Source organism: Struthio camelus, chromosome Z (assembly GCF_040807025.1).
Source record: "Struthio camelus isolate bStrCam1 chromosome Z, bStrCam1.hap1, whole genome shotgun sequence".
Lineage (NCBI taxonomy): Eukaryota > Metazoa > Chordata > Aves > Struthioniformes > Struthionidae > Struthio > Struthio camelus.
The window spans coordinates 45,864,376-45,881,281 of record NC_090982.1 but is presented as its reverse complement, the minus strand read 5'-3'; the positions used below and the strand labels follow the sequence as shown (position 1 = coordinate 45,881,281).

Below are 16,906 nucleotides of genomic sequence, written 5' to 3'. Positions count from 1 at the left end.
AAAATGCAGTTCATTTTAAAAAATGCACTTAATTTAAAAAAAGGGGAGGATATTAGAAACATTGCTATATCCACCTTTTAAATTGCAGCCTACTGCACAGGTTACTGGCATGGCAAATGGAAGACAAAGGTTCAAAGAGTGTATTTCAACAAGTACTTAGGTGTTTTGGTATATCACATTTTGGTATATACATGTGTATACACATGTACATAACATTGACATACATGTGGCTTATGCACACATACAACTATATAAAAAAATATTCATATACATATTTTTATTTCTAGATACATTTACACACAGATATGGATATATAGTCATAAGTAAACATGGCTAGGTCATAAAAGTGGTCAGCACCACCATTTCTTCTGTTATCCACACTTCAAAAGTGGAAATATTAATTATTTCTTTGAAAAATAAACTGTGAACATCAATACTCAAGAGAGGATTCAAACTAACAGAGCATGAGTAGATGAAAATACACATCCCTAGTCCCTAATTAACAGACCTAAAGCCTGGAAAGGGCTGGGTTTTAGACACAGGACTGTCTCCAGTGTTTCCTATCGATTGTCATGGACAGATCTTTGAATAGCACTGGGTTTTCAAGTTATATTTCTGAAGCAAATATTTCACCCTGTCACCTATACAACATAATTCAAGCATCTAACAAAGGAACCTGAACTCTACTTGAGGAGAATTTTTTTGGATCTGGCACTACATCTCCAGATGAATGTGAACTCTGCTTTGGTTTTAATACTGCACAACACTGATATTGTTTTTCCATTCAGTGTGGAAGAACAAAGCGGTTCTTGTCATTGACACTACCGATACTAGATTATGCTGACGTTACACTAAAAATTTTGGTATTAGACCAGATTACCGGAGTCCCTCATTCCACTGATATATATTCTTATTTATCAGCTCTTAATCATTAGAATACCACAGTGCATCTAATGTAAATATAGCATCTAACAATATCTAATATTAAGAGTAATCTCGCAAAAATCTTACATCACAAGAATAGGAAGGGCTGCAAAAACAAATACTCAGAAAATGTCAAGATGTTGCCCAGAAAACCTTAAGTTGTCCCCTCACAAATATATTCATTAGGAGACAGTTCTGAAGAATGAGATCATATACTACTTTCCACATGATCTCTGATTCTTTAAGGGCACTCAATGGACTGCAGTCATTGAAGCGATTACTATTCAGTACATAGTTTTACCCTTATCATAAGCTGTGACCTCTCCTATTACTTGAAATACACTATCCACTCAGTGAACTGACAATAGGATCATTAATTTCCTTTGCTTTTGATGGTGTTTTAAGAAATCTTAGTTTATTACAAACATTAATGATTTTATCTGTACTAAATCCTTGCGAGGAAAGTCTAAGGTCATTGCTTTCATTGGCCTCAGTTGCAAATGTGTTCTGCATGTTTCTGCAGTTTAGATTATGTATGTCTCAGAACAGGAACCTAGATAGCAAAGAATCCCTACCAGCTTTCTGTGGATATTTTGGTTTGTGTGACTTGATATCAGCTAGAAACCCTTTAACAGAGATGAGAACAGAATCTGATTGTCTAAGGCAACATTTGTTGTCTCAGCCATCTGACCATTGCTGTCTCCCTGCAGAACTCTTGTCTCATTCATCAAGCAGTTTCTGACTTTTTTAACAAGAGAAACAGATAGCTGCCTTGTTAACAACCCTGCTTTTTTCCTCTAGGCACCACATTACCCTGTTCAATGAATGAGCCAAACATTCCACATAGAAAGAGCAAAAATAATATGATTGACCATACAATTAATATTTACTATAAACAAAAGCATAAAAAGATGAAAAGAGGCTTCATAGGCAACCCTAAGAATACCACATTGTAAATCCTAATGCCATTTTCGTAAACTTCATGTTGTTTTGTTGTAGATTTGAATATAATTTCCTTCTTAAGGAAAAGGAATTTAGAAATTACATCTTACACAGATTACTGCAAAGTAGGATTTTTAGATTTTAAAGCATCTAAATGCCACTAACAAAATAATAAATGGGAAAAGTAGCTTTTTATTTTCTATGTGGATCTGCCACTAGAGGGGGAATAGAACAAGTGTGGAAAGGTAAAAATCAATGTGCTTACAGCTCATTGCTAAACAGCACACTAATGTTGGGTTTCAGAGCACCCGTGTTTCGTTGCAGATTCTGTAGGAGATCGTTCTGCCTCTTTCCTCTCTCTCACCTGTCATCTACTGTCATTCACTCCCCCTAATCTACTTCATCTCTCCTTCCTCTGTTCCTGGTTTTCAGTCCCATTCTGTTACCATGCTAACCCCCATCTTATCTTTTTGTCCTTCCCCAAGTTGTTCCTTGTATTGTCCTCACTGCCCAGTTTCTTTTCTCCTCAGCTTCTGTTTCTGCATTAGAAAAGTCAATCTTCCTGAACTTAAAGGCAGTCAATATGGGGAGCACAACGCACTAGAGAAGCGGTTTTTCTGCTCTCAACATTTCACAACACAGTGGCTTATAACGTCTAAATCCAGCAACTGCAAGAGTCCTGTACAGCCTTTGCAATCCCAGAATCAAACACTTAAGGTTTTGGCGGGGGAGGAAGGAGAGGCAAGAGAAGGTATGAATCAAGCCCTCAAGTAGGTGCGAGATACTGGAACAGACTCCAAACATGGAAAATCTTAACAAAGATATAAGCTTCCTGGCTCCTATAAAATTTGACAGAACTTCATTAGCCAAATCTTTTTGAGTACTACAGTTTAAACCCCTCTGGGGGAATTTTCATGGAACAAGAGAAAAAAGCAGCAAATGTAACACACACATCCCTGCTTCACTGGGATGCCAGAGGATCCCAGTGAAAGTTATTAAAAAAAGAACGATAAACATATTGCTAGACTATGCCTTCCCTATTTCCATAGTTCTCAGTAACAACGAATACATGCTAACTATTTCCCAAAAATATCATTCAGAAGCCGACACCAGGCATGAAAAATGTCAAACCTGAGCAGATGAAGTCTGTGAAAATTAAGACCTTAATATTACAATGGAGGAGTGGGCGACCTGAACGACGGGTCGCTGGCCAGCCTCACCGCAACAGCTGCGACTCCCTGGTGCGAATACTTGAGGTGCCTTTTACGAATACTGCTTACTCAGGCGTGAAAAAGACTAACCCAAACCGGAGGTTCGCGGCGACCCCCAAGCACGTTCAATATCGTTAGAGGGGGACAGAACAGCGCCGAAGAGCGAGACCGGCGTGCGGGCCAGCCGACCCGGCGGCGCTGGGCCCCACTCCCCCCTGCTGGGCCCGGGCTCGGGCCGGTGGCGCAGGAGACCTTGGGGCGCCTCCCCTCTCCCTTGCCCACCATCCCCGCCAGGCGAGGAGCGTCAGGGCAAGGCCTGCGGAGGGCAGCGGGGGCCCGGGGCAGCCCTCTTACTTCTCTTTACAGCCTCTTCGCTCCGCGCAGCGCGGGCTGCCTCACGCCGCCTGCCTCGGCGGGTCTCCAGCGCGCGGGCGACCGTTGCGGGCGACCGTTGCGGGCGACCGTTAACGGCACCTCCGAGTCGCCGCTGCTGCCGCCCGCTGGGCACGCGCCCCGCCCCGCCCCGCCGCCAAGGGCCGGGGGCGCTGGGGGCAGCCGCTCGGGCACAGCGCGGAGCGAGGGAAGGGACGAGCCGAGCGGCGGGGCGGGGCGGGGGCGGTGCCGGGGAGCGTGTCACGGCCGCGGCGCCGCCCCAGCCGCCTCGGCGCGCGCGGGGGGCGGAGCGCTCGGCGCCCCGGCGGCGGTTGGGGCCGGCGCTGGCGCTGCCCGGGCGGGGGCTGCTCTGCGTGTTGAGCGGGTGCGCGGCGCCGGGCCGCTGTGCTCCGGCAGCGGCAGCGGCAGCAGCAGCGCTCGCGGCGGGAGGCGGGGGAGGAGGTGCCAGACTCCGGCGCCGCTTGCCAGCGGCGAGGAGGAGCGGAGCGGAGCGGCTGGCGAGGCGGCCGGAGGAGGAGGAGGAGGGGAAGGAGGGGAGCAGCAGCAGCAGCGCTGGGTTGGCCCCGCGACGTTGCTGCTGCTAGCACTTCCCTGCGCGGTGCTAGCCAGCCGCAGAACCTGATCCGCTCCCGGAAACTCTCGGCTTGCCTCTCGCGGCGGCGGCGACGGGCTCCGGCCAGCGCCGTCTGCCCCGGCGCGGAGGGAGGCGGGGGGGGCAACTTTTCGCACTTCTCCGGAGGGGACTTGGGGCTGCCCCGTGCCGGAGGCCGCCGGCGGAGGACCCCAGGCGGCGCCGGCTGCCGCCGCCCGGCCCGTGAGGAGAAGTTTCCCCTCGGAGCGCAGGGCGGCGAGCGGGGCCCAGGAGCGCGGTGCGCGCCGTCAGAGGCGGGAGGTGCGCGGCGGCGGCCAGGCGTGCGGCGGGGCCGGCCGCGGAGATGAAGCTGAGCCGGCAGTTCACGGTGTTCGGCAGCGCGATCTTCTGCGTGGTGATCTTCTCCCTCTACCTGATGCTGGACCGGGGCCACTTCGACCACCCGAAGAGCCCGCGGCGGGAGGGCACCTTCCCCAAGGTGAGCGGGGCGCGGGGGGGAGGGGCGGCGGGGGCCGGGGCCGCCAACGGCCGTGAAATGGCGGGTGGGCGAGCTCCCGCCGCGTCGCCGGACGGCGGGGGAGAGGGCGCTGGGCGGCCGTTTGCCTTTCGGCCCCCTCCCCCCCCCTTCGGCGGCGTAGGTGCAGGAGAGGGCGGCGGTGCCGTCCGCCGCCGTCCTTCCCGAGGGGGCGAGACGGGGCGGCGCGGCTCGCCGCTCTGCGGGCTCTTCCCCGCGCGGCCGAGGCGGCGGTTGGTGGCTGGGCCGTCAGGGCACAGGAGACGACGGTGCCGCCGCCTCTGGGTGGCGCTGCTGCCGGCCCGGCTCGGCGGCCCGGGGCGCGCTCGGGCTTGGGGAGGCGCGGGGCGGGCGGGCGCAGCCCCCCGGCGGGAGCGGGCGGCCGCGGGGGGGCACGGCCGGCGCCTGGCTGCGGCTGCCGGGCGCCCCCCCCCCCCCCCCCCCCCCGGGCAGGGCCCTCGGGAAGTGGAGGGACCCACGCAGGGCTTATTTTGCATTTTGGAAACCGCTATTGAGCGCAAATAGGAGTTGAGACCGAAAACAGAGAACTCGAGGGTAAACCTCAGCAATGACATCAACAGGTAGGTTTAGAGAAGAGCTGACTTGATGTTACTGCTTTCATTTTCGCTGAGCGTTACTTTGGAGCTGTTACTGGCTCATACCTGGCTGTACTGCAGGGTTAAACGAAGCATTTATGGTTCCTCCTTTTCCCTTGTTGTCGGTGTGCGGGAAGAAATTTGAAAAGCTGTTTATCATGGTATAGTTGGTATAAGGAATGTTTATCTATGGCCAGAAAAAATATTTCAAAGAGCACATGGCATGCTATGGTAGAGTACTGATGTGTATTAACAGTTTTGTGTTTTTACTCTAGTAGCCCAAAATAAGTTACAGAAAATAAAGTAATAAAGGCATAGTTTATTTGTGCTTGCACTGCATTTATTGTCGTGGGGAAATAAAACAAATGGAAGTGTGTATCAGTGCAGCAATGAGGCTTCGAGTAAGGATAAGAATTCAAAAGGCTTATTTAAAAAGTAAATCTTACTTCTCTAGTGGAATGTCACTAATTCTTCACTTAATGCAAAGATGATAATTGATACCATTTTATTTCTCTTTAAGATTAAAAGCCTTGGTTCAAGTGTAAAGAGCATAGACCTATTCTGCCTTTCTTGCTTCAAGTTACAGTTCAAAGGTTCACTACTGGTTTTTGGGGAGACTATGAGAATAGGAAAAAGGTTAGAAGAAAAGAGCAAGACCAGCCCAAACTACTGCAGCTGTGTCTGTTCAATATATAACTCCAGCAGAAGAGTAACACCATGTCATACTTCAAAAAAAAAAAGGGGGGGGGAGGGGCAGAGGAAGGCATAAATAAGGCTTTGGTGATATGGTCGGTATCTTACGTTAGTAAATCATCTTCTGTGTCTTTATCCCCTCAGCTGAATTGAATCCAGGCAAAGACTAGGACAGGAAAACTTGTACATGGGTGTCCACTTTTTTTTTTTTAATATCAGGATTTGACTTAAAACCCTTAAGAGAATACAGAGGATGTATTAGAAATTTTTGTTTTCCGTTGTTAGTATCTTGTTGAAAGTCCTACCAGTGTCCTATACTGCAACATTAGTCCATGGCTTTATCTCTTACCAGCCTTTGGCTTGGTACCTTAATCTGGTATATCATCTCTTCCTTCACCAAAGACAGATGTTTTTCCTTCTCTCCCACTCCCTCCTCTTTATCTTCTAGAACATTCTATCAGCTACAAGGAAAGTTGTTTTTTTTTTTTCTTCCTCTTTCCCACTTTCCATATCTAAATTCCTTTGAGACGGCTCCTCTTTACTGGAAAATCTTCTGCTTGTCATTCAGTACTTTGGGATAAATAGTTACACTTTTCCTTCATATTACTTTATCTTTTCAGGAAGTTACAGATGAAATTAATTAGTTTTTGTCATTTCCTTTTGCTGCCCATAGTGTTCTGAATAGGAATTTTTCACTTTGTTACAACTGCAAAACCTCTGGAACTTAGCAAATGCTTTGAGCCCTATAACACATTAGTTAAAGTTAATAGATAAGGAAGTCACCACCAGTATTTGAAAGCAACAGCTTTAATTCTAACTCAACTGACAAAAAACTGTTTTTGTTAGTGCAGTGTTGCCAGAACTCAGCGTAGTGTAAGTGAAACTAGCCACAGATGTAACAGCTTCAAGCTGTTGTTGTTTATAAAAAGCTATGGCAGCAGTAGGTTGTCTCTGTCTGTAGATGTAAGAAGGCAGTGTTGGTTTGCGTACTCTTCATTTGCACAGTCACAAGGGTCAGAATTTTTTTTCTTAAAAAAAAAAAGAAAATCCCCACAAGTTAATGGATAGATCCACTTCATTACTTTTTCTGTTCTGACAATGTGCTAATCTTTCAACTTTACTGTTCCTGTGTACAGCCCTTATAATAACAATTTCACATTTCATCTCCTGGAAGTTGAGTGTTGATTAGTTTTCTCCTTCCAACCTATGTGGCATACACTGAGCTCTGAAAAGAGCTTGTAAGTGCTTGTCTGTCTAAAGCTTTTCTTTAAATGCAATCAGGATCAGAGTTGGCTTTTTTTTTTTTTTTTTTTTTTAAAGCTCTCAGTGCCTGGCTGGTCTGCACTGGCCTAAAGAACAATTGTACCTCATACCAGCAGTACAATAAATGGTTAGGGTTGGCACTCCAATTCTTTTCCAGAATGTTTGGTTTCATATCAAGGGGCAGAGCTGAACTTCTCTTTTCCTAGGTTTATTCTTTTCTTGATATTGTAGTCATTAATCTGTACTTGTATAAAATAGCTAATTCTTGGAACTTTTCTATGGTTTCTTCCAGCCAGCTTCTCTTTTCATCCTCTCCGGGTAGTGTGCATCAGATGCAGGCTTGTGAATCCATCTTCTTTCAGGCTTATCTACCAGTGTGATCAAGAATTATCCTTCTCGAGCTTGCTATCCAGTTTGAGAGTTCAGGTGGTGGTTTAAGGATGCCAACCAAAATGTCTTGGGGAAATGATTTTTGGAGGAAATCCCCTAAGGTGGGTAAGTATCTGTAGACAGATGCCTTCACATATCCTCCAACCAAATGTTTTAAATCTCTTTTACTGCAGTGTTAAAGAGAACTTGTCATCTGGCTTGGGAGGCAGTGATAATACCGTTAAAGTATATAGCCTGTGCGTTTTCAGATGTCTTTGCAAAAGCTGGCATCAGCAAACGTTGTCCACACTATCCATGGTAGGAAAGCATCGTGCCAACTGTAATAGAACTTGAGCTAATTAAGTGATTTATAATCTTGTCATCATTGGTGTTGATTGTCGTTTAAAACATAGTATCAGAAGATCTGTAGGGTGCCACAGAACTGGAATCACCATTAATTTTGGGAAAATTAGGTACCTACAGAACATGGAGATTAAGATTTATTATCCTCTATCCTGCAATAGTTCTTGCATCAAAATCTATGCTTTCTATCTTTATAGATCCTGCCTGCCTGTCAGATGTGTTGTTGTTAAGATTTCTGGCATATCAGAAGCTCTGTCTTTCTCCCAGAGCTTGTTTCTAGCCTTTGTAGGATCTCTTCCTGCTAGAGTATATCATGGACTTTGATATTCTTCTGTGGAGCCTTTTCCCCCCATCCTTCACTGTTTTCCTCTGTGTTCTTTCAGCGTGACTCTGGGGTGGATCTCGGAAGCTCTTACCCAGAATGTCTCTCAGGACAGGAATGCTCTGAAAGAGCCTCTGGACCATTGAGCTCAGAGTCCCCTCGGTCAGGTTGCCAGCCATTAGGGAGGACCTGCTCAAGGATTTGCAGACCTTGATACCTGCTTTGTTTTGCCCTTCTCAGCTTAGGCAGTGTTACTACAATGTAACACTTGTTAGTAACACTTGTTTCTAAACTGAATGATACTGAATGTGGGGATGGTATTGCTGATCAGATTAAAGATCCATTTAGCCTAGTATCCTGTCTCAGGACAGGATACACTGTGTGCAGTGACAGGCTCCAGGTGGAGGAATGGCTTTAGATCCTTAGTTAATTATTTTATCAGTTGTCACCATAGATCATTGTGTAAGAGTCCTCTGAGAACTCTTGGGACTACACAGTGGGGAGAGACTCGATGTGGTGGTTAGTCCTGCGCTGTCTCATGTGCCCTGAGTTTGAGGCACAAACGATTCATGGATTAAACTGGTCTTGATAAATTAAAACTTGATTCAAAACAAGTCTAAAGTGGAATGTCCATAGGTAGCTTAACTAGAAGGAGTTGTGCTACTGTATACAGACAAATACTAAATACTGATAAGCACAGATAAATCTATTCTGTATTTTGGACCCAAATAGGAAAAAACATTAACCAAACTTTCCTTGTTTTCTCAACTAACTTTATTTTGAATTAGAACAGACCCATAAAAGCTGTTCATTTAAAGAAGTTGGTAAAATATTCTTTGAGTTGCATATTCTAATATTTTGTATTTCTTTTGAATTCTAATTTTTGCTTGATTTAACCTAAACATGCATGGGATACTCTTAGGACCAAAAAAAAAAAAAAATCTAAGTTTTTAATTAAAAGAGGAGGATTTTTTTGTAGGACTATCTTACTTCAGTAATATATGGCCTTTGTGTGGTCTTCATATCAGAATTCATGCTCAGTAGATTTTCTGCCTGAGCAAGGCAACACAGCAACACAACACAGCCTCTGTTGCTGCCTGATAGGTAACGTTTTGAAACTCGGCTTTTTCTTCTGAACTCTTTCACACGGCTTGCTTTAGCTTTTATGGGACGTATCCCTCCAGTGTGCAAAGCTGTTTCTGCAAATACATTTTTAAAACTCATCTCTGCCATGATTCCTGTTGATAGCTAGAACAGGACTAAGTGATTGCTCTTTTTCATTTTTAGTCTTTTCCTGGCAAGTCAAAGCACAAACCTGCCCATATTAAGCAGCACAGTTTTGGTTTTATATGTAGCAACTTCCATACTTAGTTGTTTTTTTTTTAATAAGTTTTATCTGAATCTTTCTCAGCCTCTAATGCCCTTGACCACCTTTATTTGACCCTTGCCCTGATCTTCTAATGTATGGTAAATATTTCTATGGCTCAGAAGTTATGTTGCATTAAACATTGAGATGATCAGTTCATCTAAAAGCAGCTGCCTTGTTGTTTGGTTTGGGGGGAGGGGTTGTTTTTTCCCCTCTGTGTCCTTCCAGCAAAGCATTAAGGGTCTGGTTGTTGATGCTACTGCTAAAGCTTCTTTGCTTGCATCATATTTTCAAGAAATCTACATGGTGTGTCAAATGCTTCTGCACAAGTGGCACTAGCAGTGATTGTTGTAGTACGGAGCTACAGTTATTTCTTCTGAGCTTGCCAATAATTTGAAAGTAGTACCAGCTGGCCAAAAAGAGATGACTCATGGTAGGGTGGAGCAATAGTAATAGGAAATTAGGACCACATAATGTCAGAAGCACCAGCAGTGCTGAGTCTGTGCATTAAACAATAGGGTCTTGTAAACTTGTACTCTGGGGAGTACTGCTGAGGTAGTACTTTCCCTATTATAAGCACTGCATTCAATTTGCCCTGTCTGGGTGAGGCAGCTGTAGCTACAACGTATCAACTCCTGCTTGGTAGTGATTATGCCCCAGTTCTGTGCAGTGCACACCACTTCTCCCTTCAGCGTCAGCAAGTTTGTACACTTTCTGTTTTCTAAATAACTTCTTATATACTATAAATGCCTTCTCCCACTATAGTTTTTCTAGAAGTATAGCCATAGTGAGGTAGCTGAAATTGGCAGCTAACATACACTAGTAAATACTCACTTTCTGTTGTTGCATGTTCTTAGTAATTGGTATGTTTTTGGGATCTCACTTGTGAGCTCTCTAACCTATGCATGTAACAAGATACAAGAAACTTGTATGATCAGGTGGTTGGAAAATGTTTTTTTTTATTACTCTAAAAAGTGGATAGTTGGAATTAAGGTCCTACGCAATTTTGGAGTTGTCATTTTCTGGCTTCTGAGTACTGAAAAACTGCAAGCACAGTGACTTTTAACATTATTGTAGCTGTCTTGCCAAAGGATATTGAATGTTTGGTTAAGAAACCCACAAAAGAAATAATCATTTACCTGAATTTGAAACAAGCTGACTTGTTGTTTTAAAACAAACAAAGCTAACTACACTGAAGTCCATGATTTGAAAGCCTTTGAATATCACAAGAATGTTCCTGAGTGTAAGTTAAGGAGAACTTAGTATTTCTTCTGTTGAACCTTTAGTCCATTGTAAAGGAAAGAGGCAAACAATTATAGGACAGTAAGAATTCCTCGTACTTTCTAGTATTCACGAGGTGCATTTTTCTTTGTTGCTTGTGTACTTTACGTGAAGTTTTGAGTAAACAGTAAAATTAGCCAAACAGAGCTTCAATTACAATCTTAAAGTTGGTGCAAAAATATGTGTGTTTAGTTTTTTTTTCAGAGGGAGCAACATGCCGCATAAGAGAGAACAACTATTTCTGCTACTTAAGATCAATGCCTAATTTAAACTCTGTAAATTAAATGGAGAGAGAAAGGTTCCTAATTTTCTCTTACTCTACTTTTTTTGTCTGACATGTCATTTGAATTTTTTTTTTTTTAAGTTTTGGCTTGATCAAATAAAAATGAGTATCCCTAAAATACCCATAGCCTTAATGCTATCTAAACTGCATTTCAGTTTGGTACTCCTAGTCATAAAAGACCCAAAATAGGGTAGTAAGGGGAATCAAAACAGGAAATGAAGCTGAAAAATACCAGCCTGAGTAAGTGACTCTAGAATAGAAAATATTTCTAGGTCTATCTCCTTCTCCCTCGTCTTTCTCCCTGCCCTCAAATCAGTGTCTATTTAGTCACTAACAGCATGTCATATTTCACTCTTTGCAAATTATGTGAAACTTAAATCTAGAATAACAATATATTGAATACTTATTTCTGTCATCTGTAACTCTGGTAAAGCAGAGTGTAGAAGTCCATCAGCTTCTTAGAATCTATTTGTCAGATTCATCTGATTTGCTTCATCTTTGGAATAGAATGTTTTCATTTTAAGAGAGTAAACCTTTGTTTTGTAGTTCAGATGATTCAGGTGCATCCCAGTGCCTTCTCAAAGTGGGGCTTGTTCTGAATGGTACTATAAAGGTAGGGTTTCACTATGGAATTTTTAACAGGGTGATTTACATAGTTTTCATTACCACAAAGGCACGTAAGCCTGCTGTCCAGATTAATACAGGCTTTAAACCTTGATTTGTGCTCTGGACTGATGTATTGGATGCTTGGTTTTTTTATTCTGATTCTGTCCTACCTTGCAGTGTGAATGTATGATGAAACTTAGAGAATTAAAATAATAAGTTTTCTTGCTATATCAGGCTGTATTTTTAGTTTTTACAAGCTTGCCATGGGAGATGACCATTTAAAATCTACATTTAATATGTTCTGTTCATTGCACAGTGCTGTTAACAGTGAGCAGAGAATGTTTTCTGGTCTTGTCATCCTAATATGCTGCCATCTGTTCAGAGGCTTGTGGCAAGATTTTAGTTAACTTCTGGTGTGAGCTTAGTACATGATTTGTGGAGATGTACCTGGAAATGGTTATTGACAAGAGGCTGGTGGAGAAAGCGATTAAGATGACTGCAAATCAGTGCAGCCAGAAAGTAAGGCTTCTCAAGTCCAGTTTCCTCAATACTTACTGCTGTAAATCTGTATAGGTGACAACCTCAGTGTGAAGTCCATGTTGCCCCCAAGAGCTCTGTTCAGTGCGGTACTCTCCTTTCTTCACCACAGCTCCTCGGTGCCCCAGAGCCTCTCAAGCAGGACACTGCCTGTCCTTTGCAGTCTCCTGCTCACTTTCCTGGGTGAGGAGGAGAATGGGCTCTGCTTGCTTTTGAAGTAAGCACTTGGTGATTGCTGGCTGACTCTCAAGTCATGTAATAACCAACTTCTAGCTGACTTAACCTCAGAAGTCTCTAATGCTTGCCTGTTCTCATGAGACTTCCTGATTTGTTGGCCTATCATATTCCCACTTTAATTATTTAAGCTAGATGCCTTTTTCCTTATGGACTGATCGTTAAATGCAGTTGCTTTCAACAGGCATATGAGGAGGAAGCGATTGTTTGCTGAGGAAATTGAAAGTTGCAGCTAAGGCGCTCTCTGCAGTGTAGAATATTCAAGTGGGAGAAAGGGTCCCTTCCCCACCTTCCTGGAATAAAGCAGCCTGATCTTTCATTGTGTTACTGGGTTTTCCTCCTTGTGCTGGGCTGCGGTGAGAGTCCTAGGCTTGCTACAGATCAGATCAGTGTCAGAAGCAAATGGAGAAAGAGAAGTAGAGGGCAGTGGGGAAAACAGGCTGTTAGGGAGTATGTGGGGCATGAAAACTGCTGAAGGGTTAAGACTGAAGCAGAAGGAATTGTTTCTTTAGCTGATTCGTGTGGTGGTAGCAGCTGGTTGCCCAGTGCAGCTAACATGTATGGACTGCTTTTGTTCCAAATGGGTGGAGAATGAGCTGGTCTGTGCTGTTCTCAAATGAAAATGTACATGGGAAGATTTAGTTTGTTCAGTCCAACCCTGTGTAACCATGGGGATAGTGAACAGATATACTGCTCACATGATGCCATTCTTTTAACAATGAAGCTGTGCCTGTTTTCACTACTGCTGGGTTTGTTGGTACCTTGCACTTCTTCATATAGTAGTATTCGCTATATCTGTGGAGTGACAGCAAGGTTGCCTTTCTTGCTTTTTGAATAAAAAATGTTTAATGGGTTTGTGCAATCCGTTAATATATAAAGGCAGAGAGAAATAGTTATAAAAACAAATTCACTGATTATATAGGTCAGGTGAGTCACATAATTTTACATTGCATTTCCTTATGTAAAACAAGTATGTAGATTCACAGAACATCCTTTAACGATCTCCATTTGAATTCAGCCATATTTACCCAAAAAGCATCCTTCCAATTTTCTGTACTGTTAGATAGGACTTGCAATCTTGGATCACGATTGCTTCTTTTCTGAGAAGAATTAATGCCGTAAACTCGGGGAAGTCTGCTGACAGTTATAAATTCTGCAGTTAACCAAATTTTGCTATCCAGTATCTACAGTACCATGTAGATCACAAGAATTTGGGTGGAATTCATTAAGGTAAAATTGATGCATCTCTGCTGCATATTTTAAAAAAGAAACCAAAAAAAGAAGTGTGTGGACAATTTTCAAACTCTAACAGTATTTTGCTTGCAATTAGAGTACAATTTCATTCATGAATAGAGCTCCTGTTTTTTATGTTTCTTTTGTTGTATATTTATGTTTTAATTAATACCAGTTTGGGGATCCTATAAAATATTTCTAATCTATTTTACTAGTAAATCAACAGCCATTACTAGCACATAAAAAATCAGTAAAATTTTAGCACATTAAACATTTTAGCGCAACTTCGCTCTTGTGTCCTGTTCATCTTTGATAATTAGTGCTGGGCAGTGCAATTCAGTCACCTGCCTTTAAAGAGGTTGACACTGAATTGGTTTTATTTCCATGTGTTAATTTTCTTGTTTTGAAGACTTGAAATATTTTTCATGTTTATCTCATGTTCTAAAGAGCTTTAGTGTTGAGTACCACATTTTAAGCATTATCTACTACTACCTATTTAAAATGAATAAGGAGAAAAGGTGAGTGTGGAATGAAAAAAAACAGGTAGTTTTTGCATATTCTGGATCCACATAAAATTTTAAATTTGCAAATGGATTCTCGACACTACTGTCACTATTCTCTTACTTGAATGGAAATCTGAGCTCGTTTCTAGTTTGTGGTATTGCTTGTGTCTTAAAGTTAACTTCTATGACTGCATTTTGTGATAGAAATAAAAGTATTTTAAAAAATCTAAGATATGGCTGTTTTGTTGGTTTTAACTTGGGTGCTGTATGAGGCCCTAAGTTTGTTCTTAACTGCAACTTTTCGATTGTTTTGCATTCAAGCTGAGTTGGTAGATGGTAGGTTGTAATGCTTTGTAAAAGGGACACCCTGCCTCTCAGTCAGTCTTCAGAGAAGAAAGGAGAACAGTCATAATTGGTGTCCATTGTTAGTTTCGGAATGGGAGGACTTTGTAAGGATTTCCACCTCCAGATAACAGCATCTGCCCCCAAAGTTATAGTAGTTCTGCATTTAACATACTTTTAAGAATTGCTGTTCTTCAGAATCCTAAGTATCTTAGAAAATAAATTACTGATGGAAGGATACGGTGGATATGGTGGTCTATAAAATTGTTATAGCTTGAAGATGAATGGGGAAAAATTACTATCTCTGCTAACGCAGGAAGCAGGGAACTCAACTACATGGCTTAAAGTTTAAAAAAAAAAAATTCCCTCACATAATACACAGTAAAATGGTAGGACTTGTTATCCTAGCATATTCGGAGTTTTAGAGTAATAAAATCAAGGAAAGGTCCATCTAGAGATATTAAATAAGATGTCACCTCCAGTTGTGGAATTCTGTCTCTCCTGGAGGTTGGGAGCATGTGTAAAAGGAAGATCAGTCTAAGTATGTCTGTCTGTAATACTTTTTTTTTCTCTCCATCTGTTACTAGCCACTGTTGGAGAGACAGTACTTGGCTAGATGACATAAGGCAAATCAGTGATCTAACATGTGACTAGGTAGATGATATTGCTAAATAGTATGTAATTGTTCTCTTGTAGGAAGATGTAGAATATTTCTAGAAGGAATGTGAATGGGAATATACATTTTAACAGTTGTCTGATTTTATAGTTATGAAGGCAGAACATAGAGTTGTGGATAGATGTAAACAGCATTTTAGCTGCTTATGTATTTGGTAACTTTGAACCATAGCCATGTGCACTGAAGCAGGTAATAACTTGTGTAGATGCAGCTATATTTTAGCTTCTTAGGAATGTAAAAGATCAAAGGTTATGTTGGGCAGCCTGTAAAGCCCCAGCTGGTATTTTATATGTTTTTGTTTTTTTCAGGTAAGTGACATAACAGGCTATTAATTGTCCGAGTGGAGGAGTCTTTCATTTTTAAGGTTTCACAGACACTGAAAGCGAAAATACTAATTTTAGAAAGGCATACACTGCCTTAAATGTGATATTTGAAAGATTTTAGGCTCAGTTGTTTCTTGTTTGCCACCAGGGGGCATGGGACTACACTTATTTTTGTTTCTTTTCGGTATCCCGTCATCTGCATATTGCTTTCCTGTTTCTTCACAATTTGTACATTTGAACGCTTTCTAGTAGTTGCCTTTAAACTGCTTAGACTCTAAGATACTATCCCTACATCGATTTGTTTAATTCGGGTCTATTGCTAAAATATATTTTTGTCTTTTGGGAGATAACAAGCGTTTACCTCAGTTGTGCTTTGGAACTTATTACTGGTTTCAAGATTTATTAAACAGGAGGGTGGGAAAAAAAAGACTATGTCAGCACTTTCCACAGTCCAGAAAATGAGGAGGCAAGTTTTCAAACTGTGAAGTTTCAACAGTAATAAAACATATCTTGTATAGAACTGTGAAGAACTGCTGTGGAGATGGAATTATAGGAATGTTTTTTTTATAAGGGATGTTTTTTGTTCTTGCAGACTTCTCAAATTGAACATAATTCAGAAGAAAGTAAGTGTCAGTTCAAACAGGAGCTGTAATCCTTTGCGAACTGAACTGTGAAAGTTGGAACTAATTTGGCATTTGAGGAAAACAGCTTGTACCTTAAACAAAAGTGCAAAGGCATGTCTCAAGGGAATGGTTTTAAAAGGGGAAAAAGTCTCATTTACTGAGGCTATTGCTAATATTATGCTATAATGTGAATATATGCTAGCATAATAAAGCATTGGTGCAAAGAAAAGTTTACCTGGTCATTAAAAAAATGTAGATCACAGAACAATTGCCTGCTATTGGTAAAGTGTGAACGTCTGAATCTGCAGAGGGTTTTGCTGCAGTAACATCTTGCTGACAAAACTTAATTGTATGTTGCATATTTTGGGGTCTGTTTACAATTTTAATGACATGAAGTAACTGGATTTCTCTTCTCTATCTTTTTCTGTTGTTGTTAGATTGAAATCAGCTTGAGGAAAGAAAGAATTTACTCTTGAGCCAAAAGAAACCTTAGATACCCACTGCATGGTCTAGCCTCCTATGATTCTATAAAAACTAATATATTCATGTCTGGAAAAAAGTTTAACCTCCTCAATTGAAAGGGGTAGCTCTAATACATGAGGGTTAGGGCAGTAGCACTTCCAGATACCTCGTTCTTCTCCTGTGCTACCTTCTGTTATCCAAAGGTTCAATGATTAGGTGCTATCAAGTTTCTCTGCTGCAGATCGGTTGACTTCT

At 42.2% G+C, this 16,906-nt stretch overlaps 2 protein-coding genes across 11 annotated transcripts in view; one reads left to right on the top strand and one right to left on the bottom strand.

The window, feature by feature from the left end:
* The window catches only part of PJA2 (praja ring finger ubiquitin ligase 2), a 157,146-nt gene extending 153,542 nt beyond the window's left edge, over positions 1-3,604 (bottom strand). For 6 of the 9 annotated variants that reach the window (XR_011137700.1, XR_011137701.1, XR_011137702.1 and 3 more), the window contains exon 1: positions 3,432-3,604. The gene's annotated coding sequence lies outside the window, so the exon portion shown is untranslated. Of the gene's footprint in view, positions 1-2,997 lie in introns of all 9 variants that reach the window. The other 3 variants (XM_068927154.1, XM_068927155.1, XM_068927152.1) reach the window with 2 other exon arrangements.
* Positions 3,605-4,293: 689 nt separating this feature from the next.
* Positions 4,294-16,906, top strand: part of MAN2A1 (mannosidase alpha class 2A member 1) — a 125,714-nt gene continuing 113,101 nt past the window's right edge. Inside the window, exon 1 of one of the 2 annotated variants that reach the window (XM_068927600.1) lies at positions 4,294-4,540. In XM_068927600.1, coding sequence (XP_068783701.1) covers positions 4,406-4,540 — 135 coding nt within the window. In that variant the 5' untranslated portion in view covers positions 4,294-4,405. Of the gene's footprint in view, positions 4,541-5,029; positions 5,158-16,906 lie in introns of those variants that run through there. The other variant, XM_068927601.1, reaches the window with a different exon arrangement.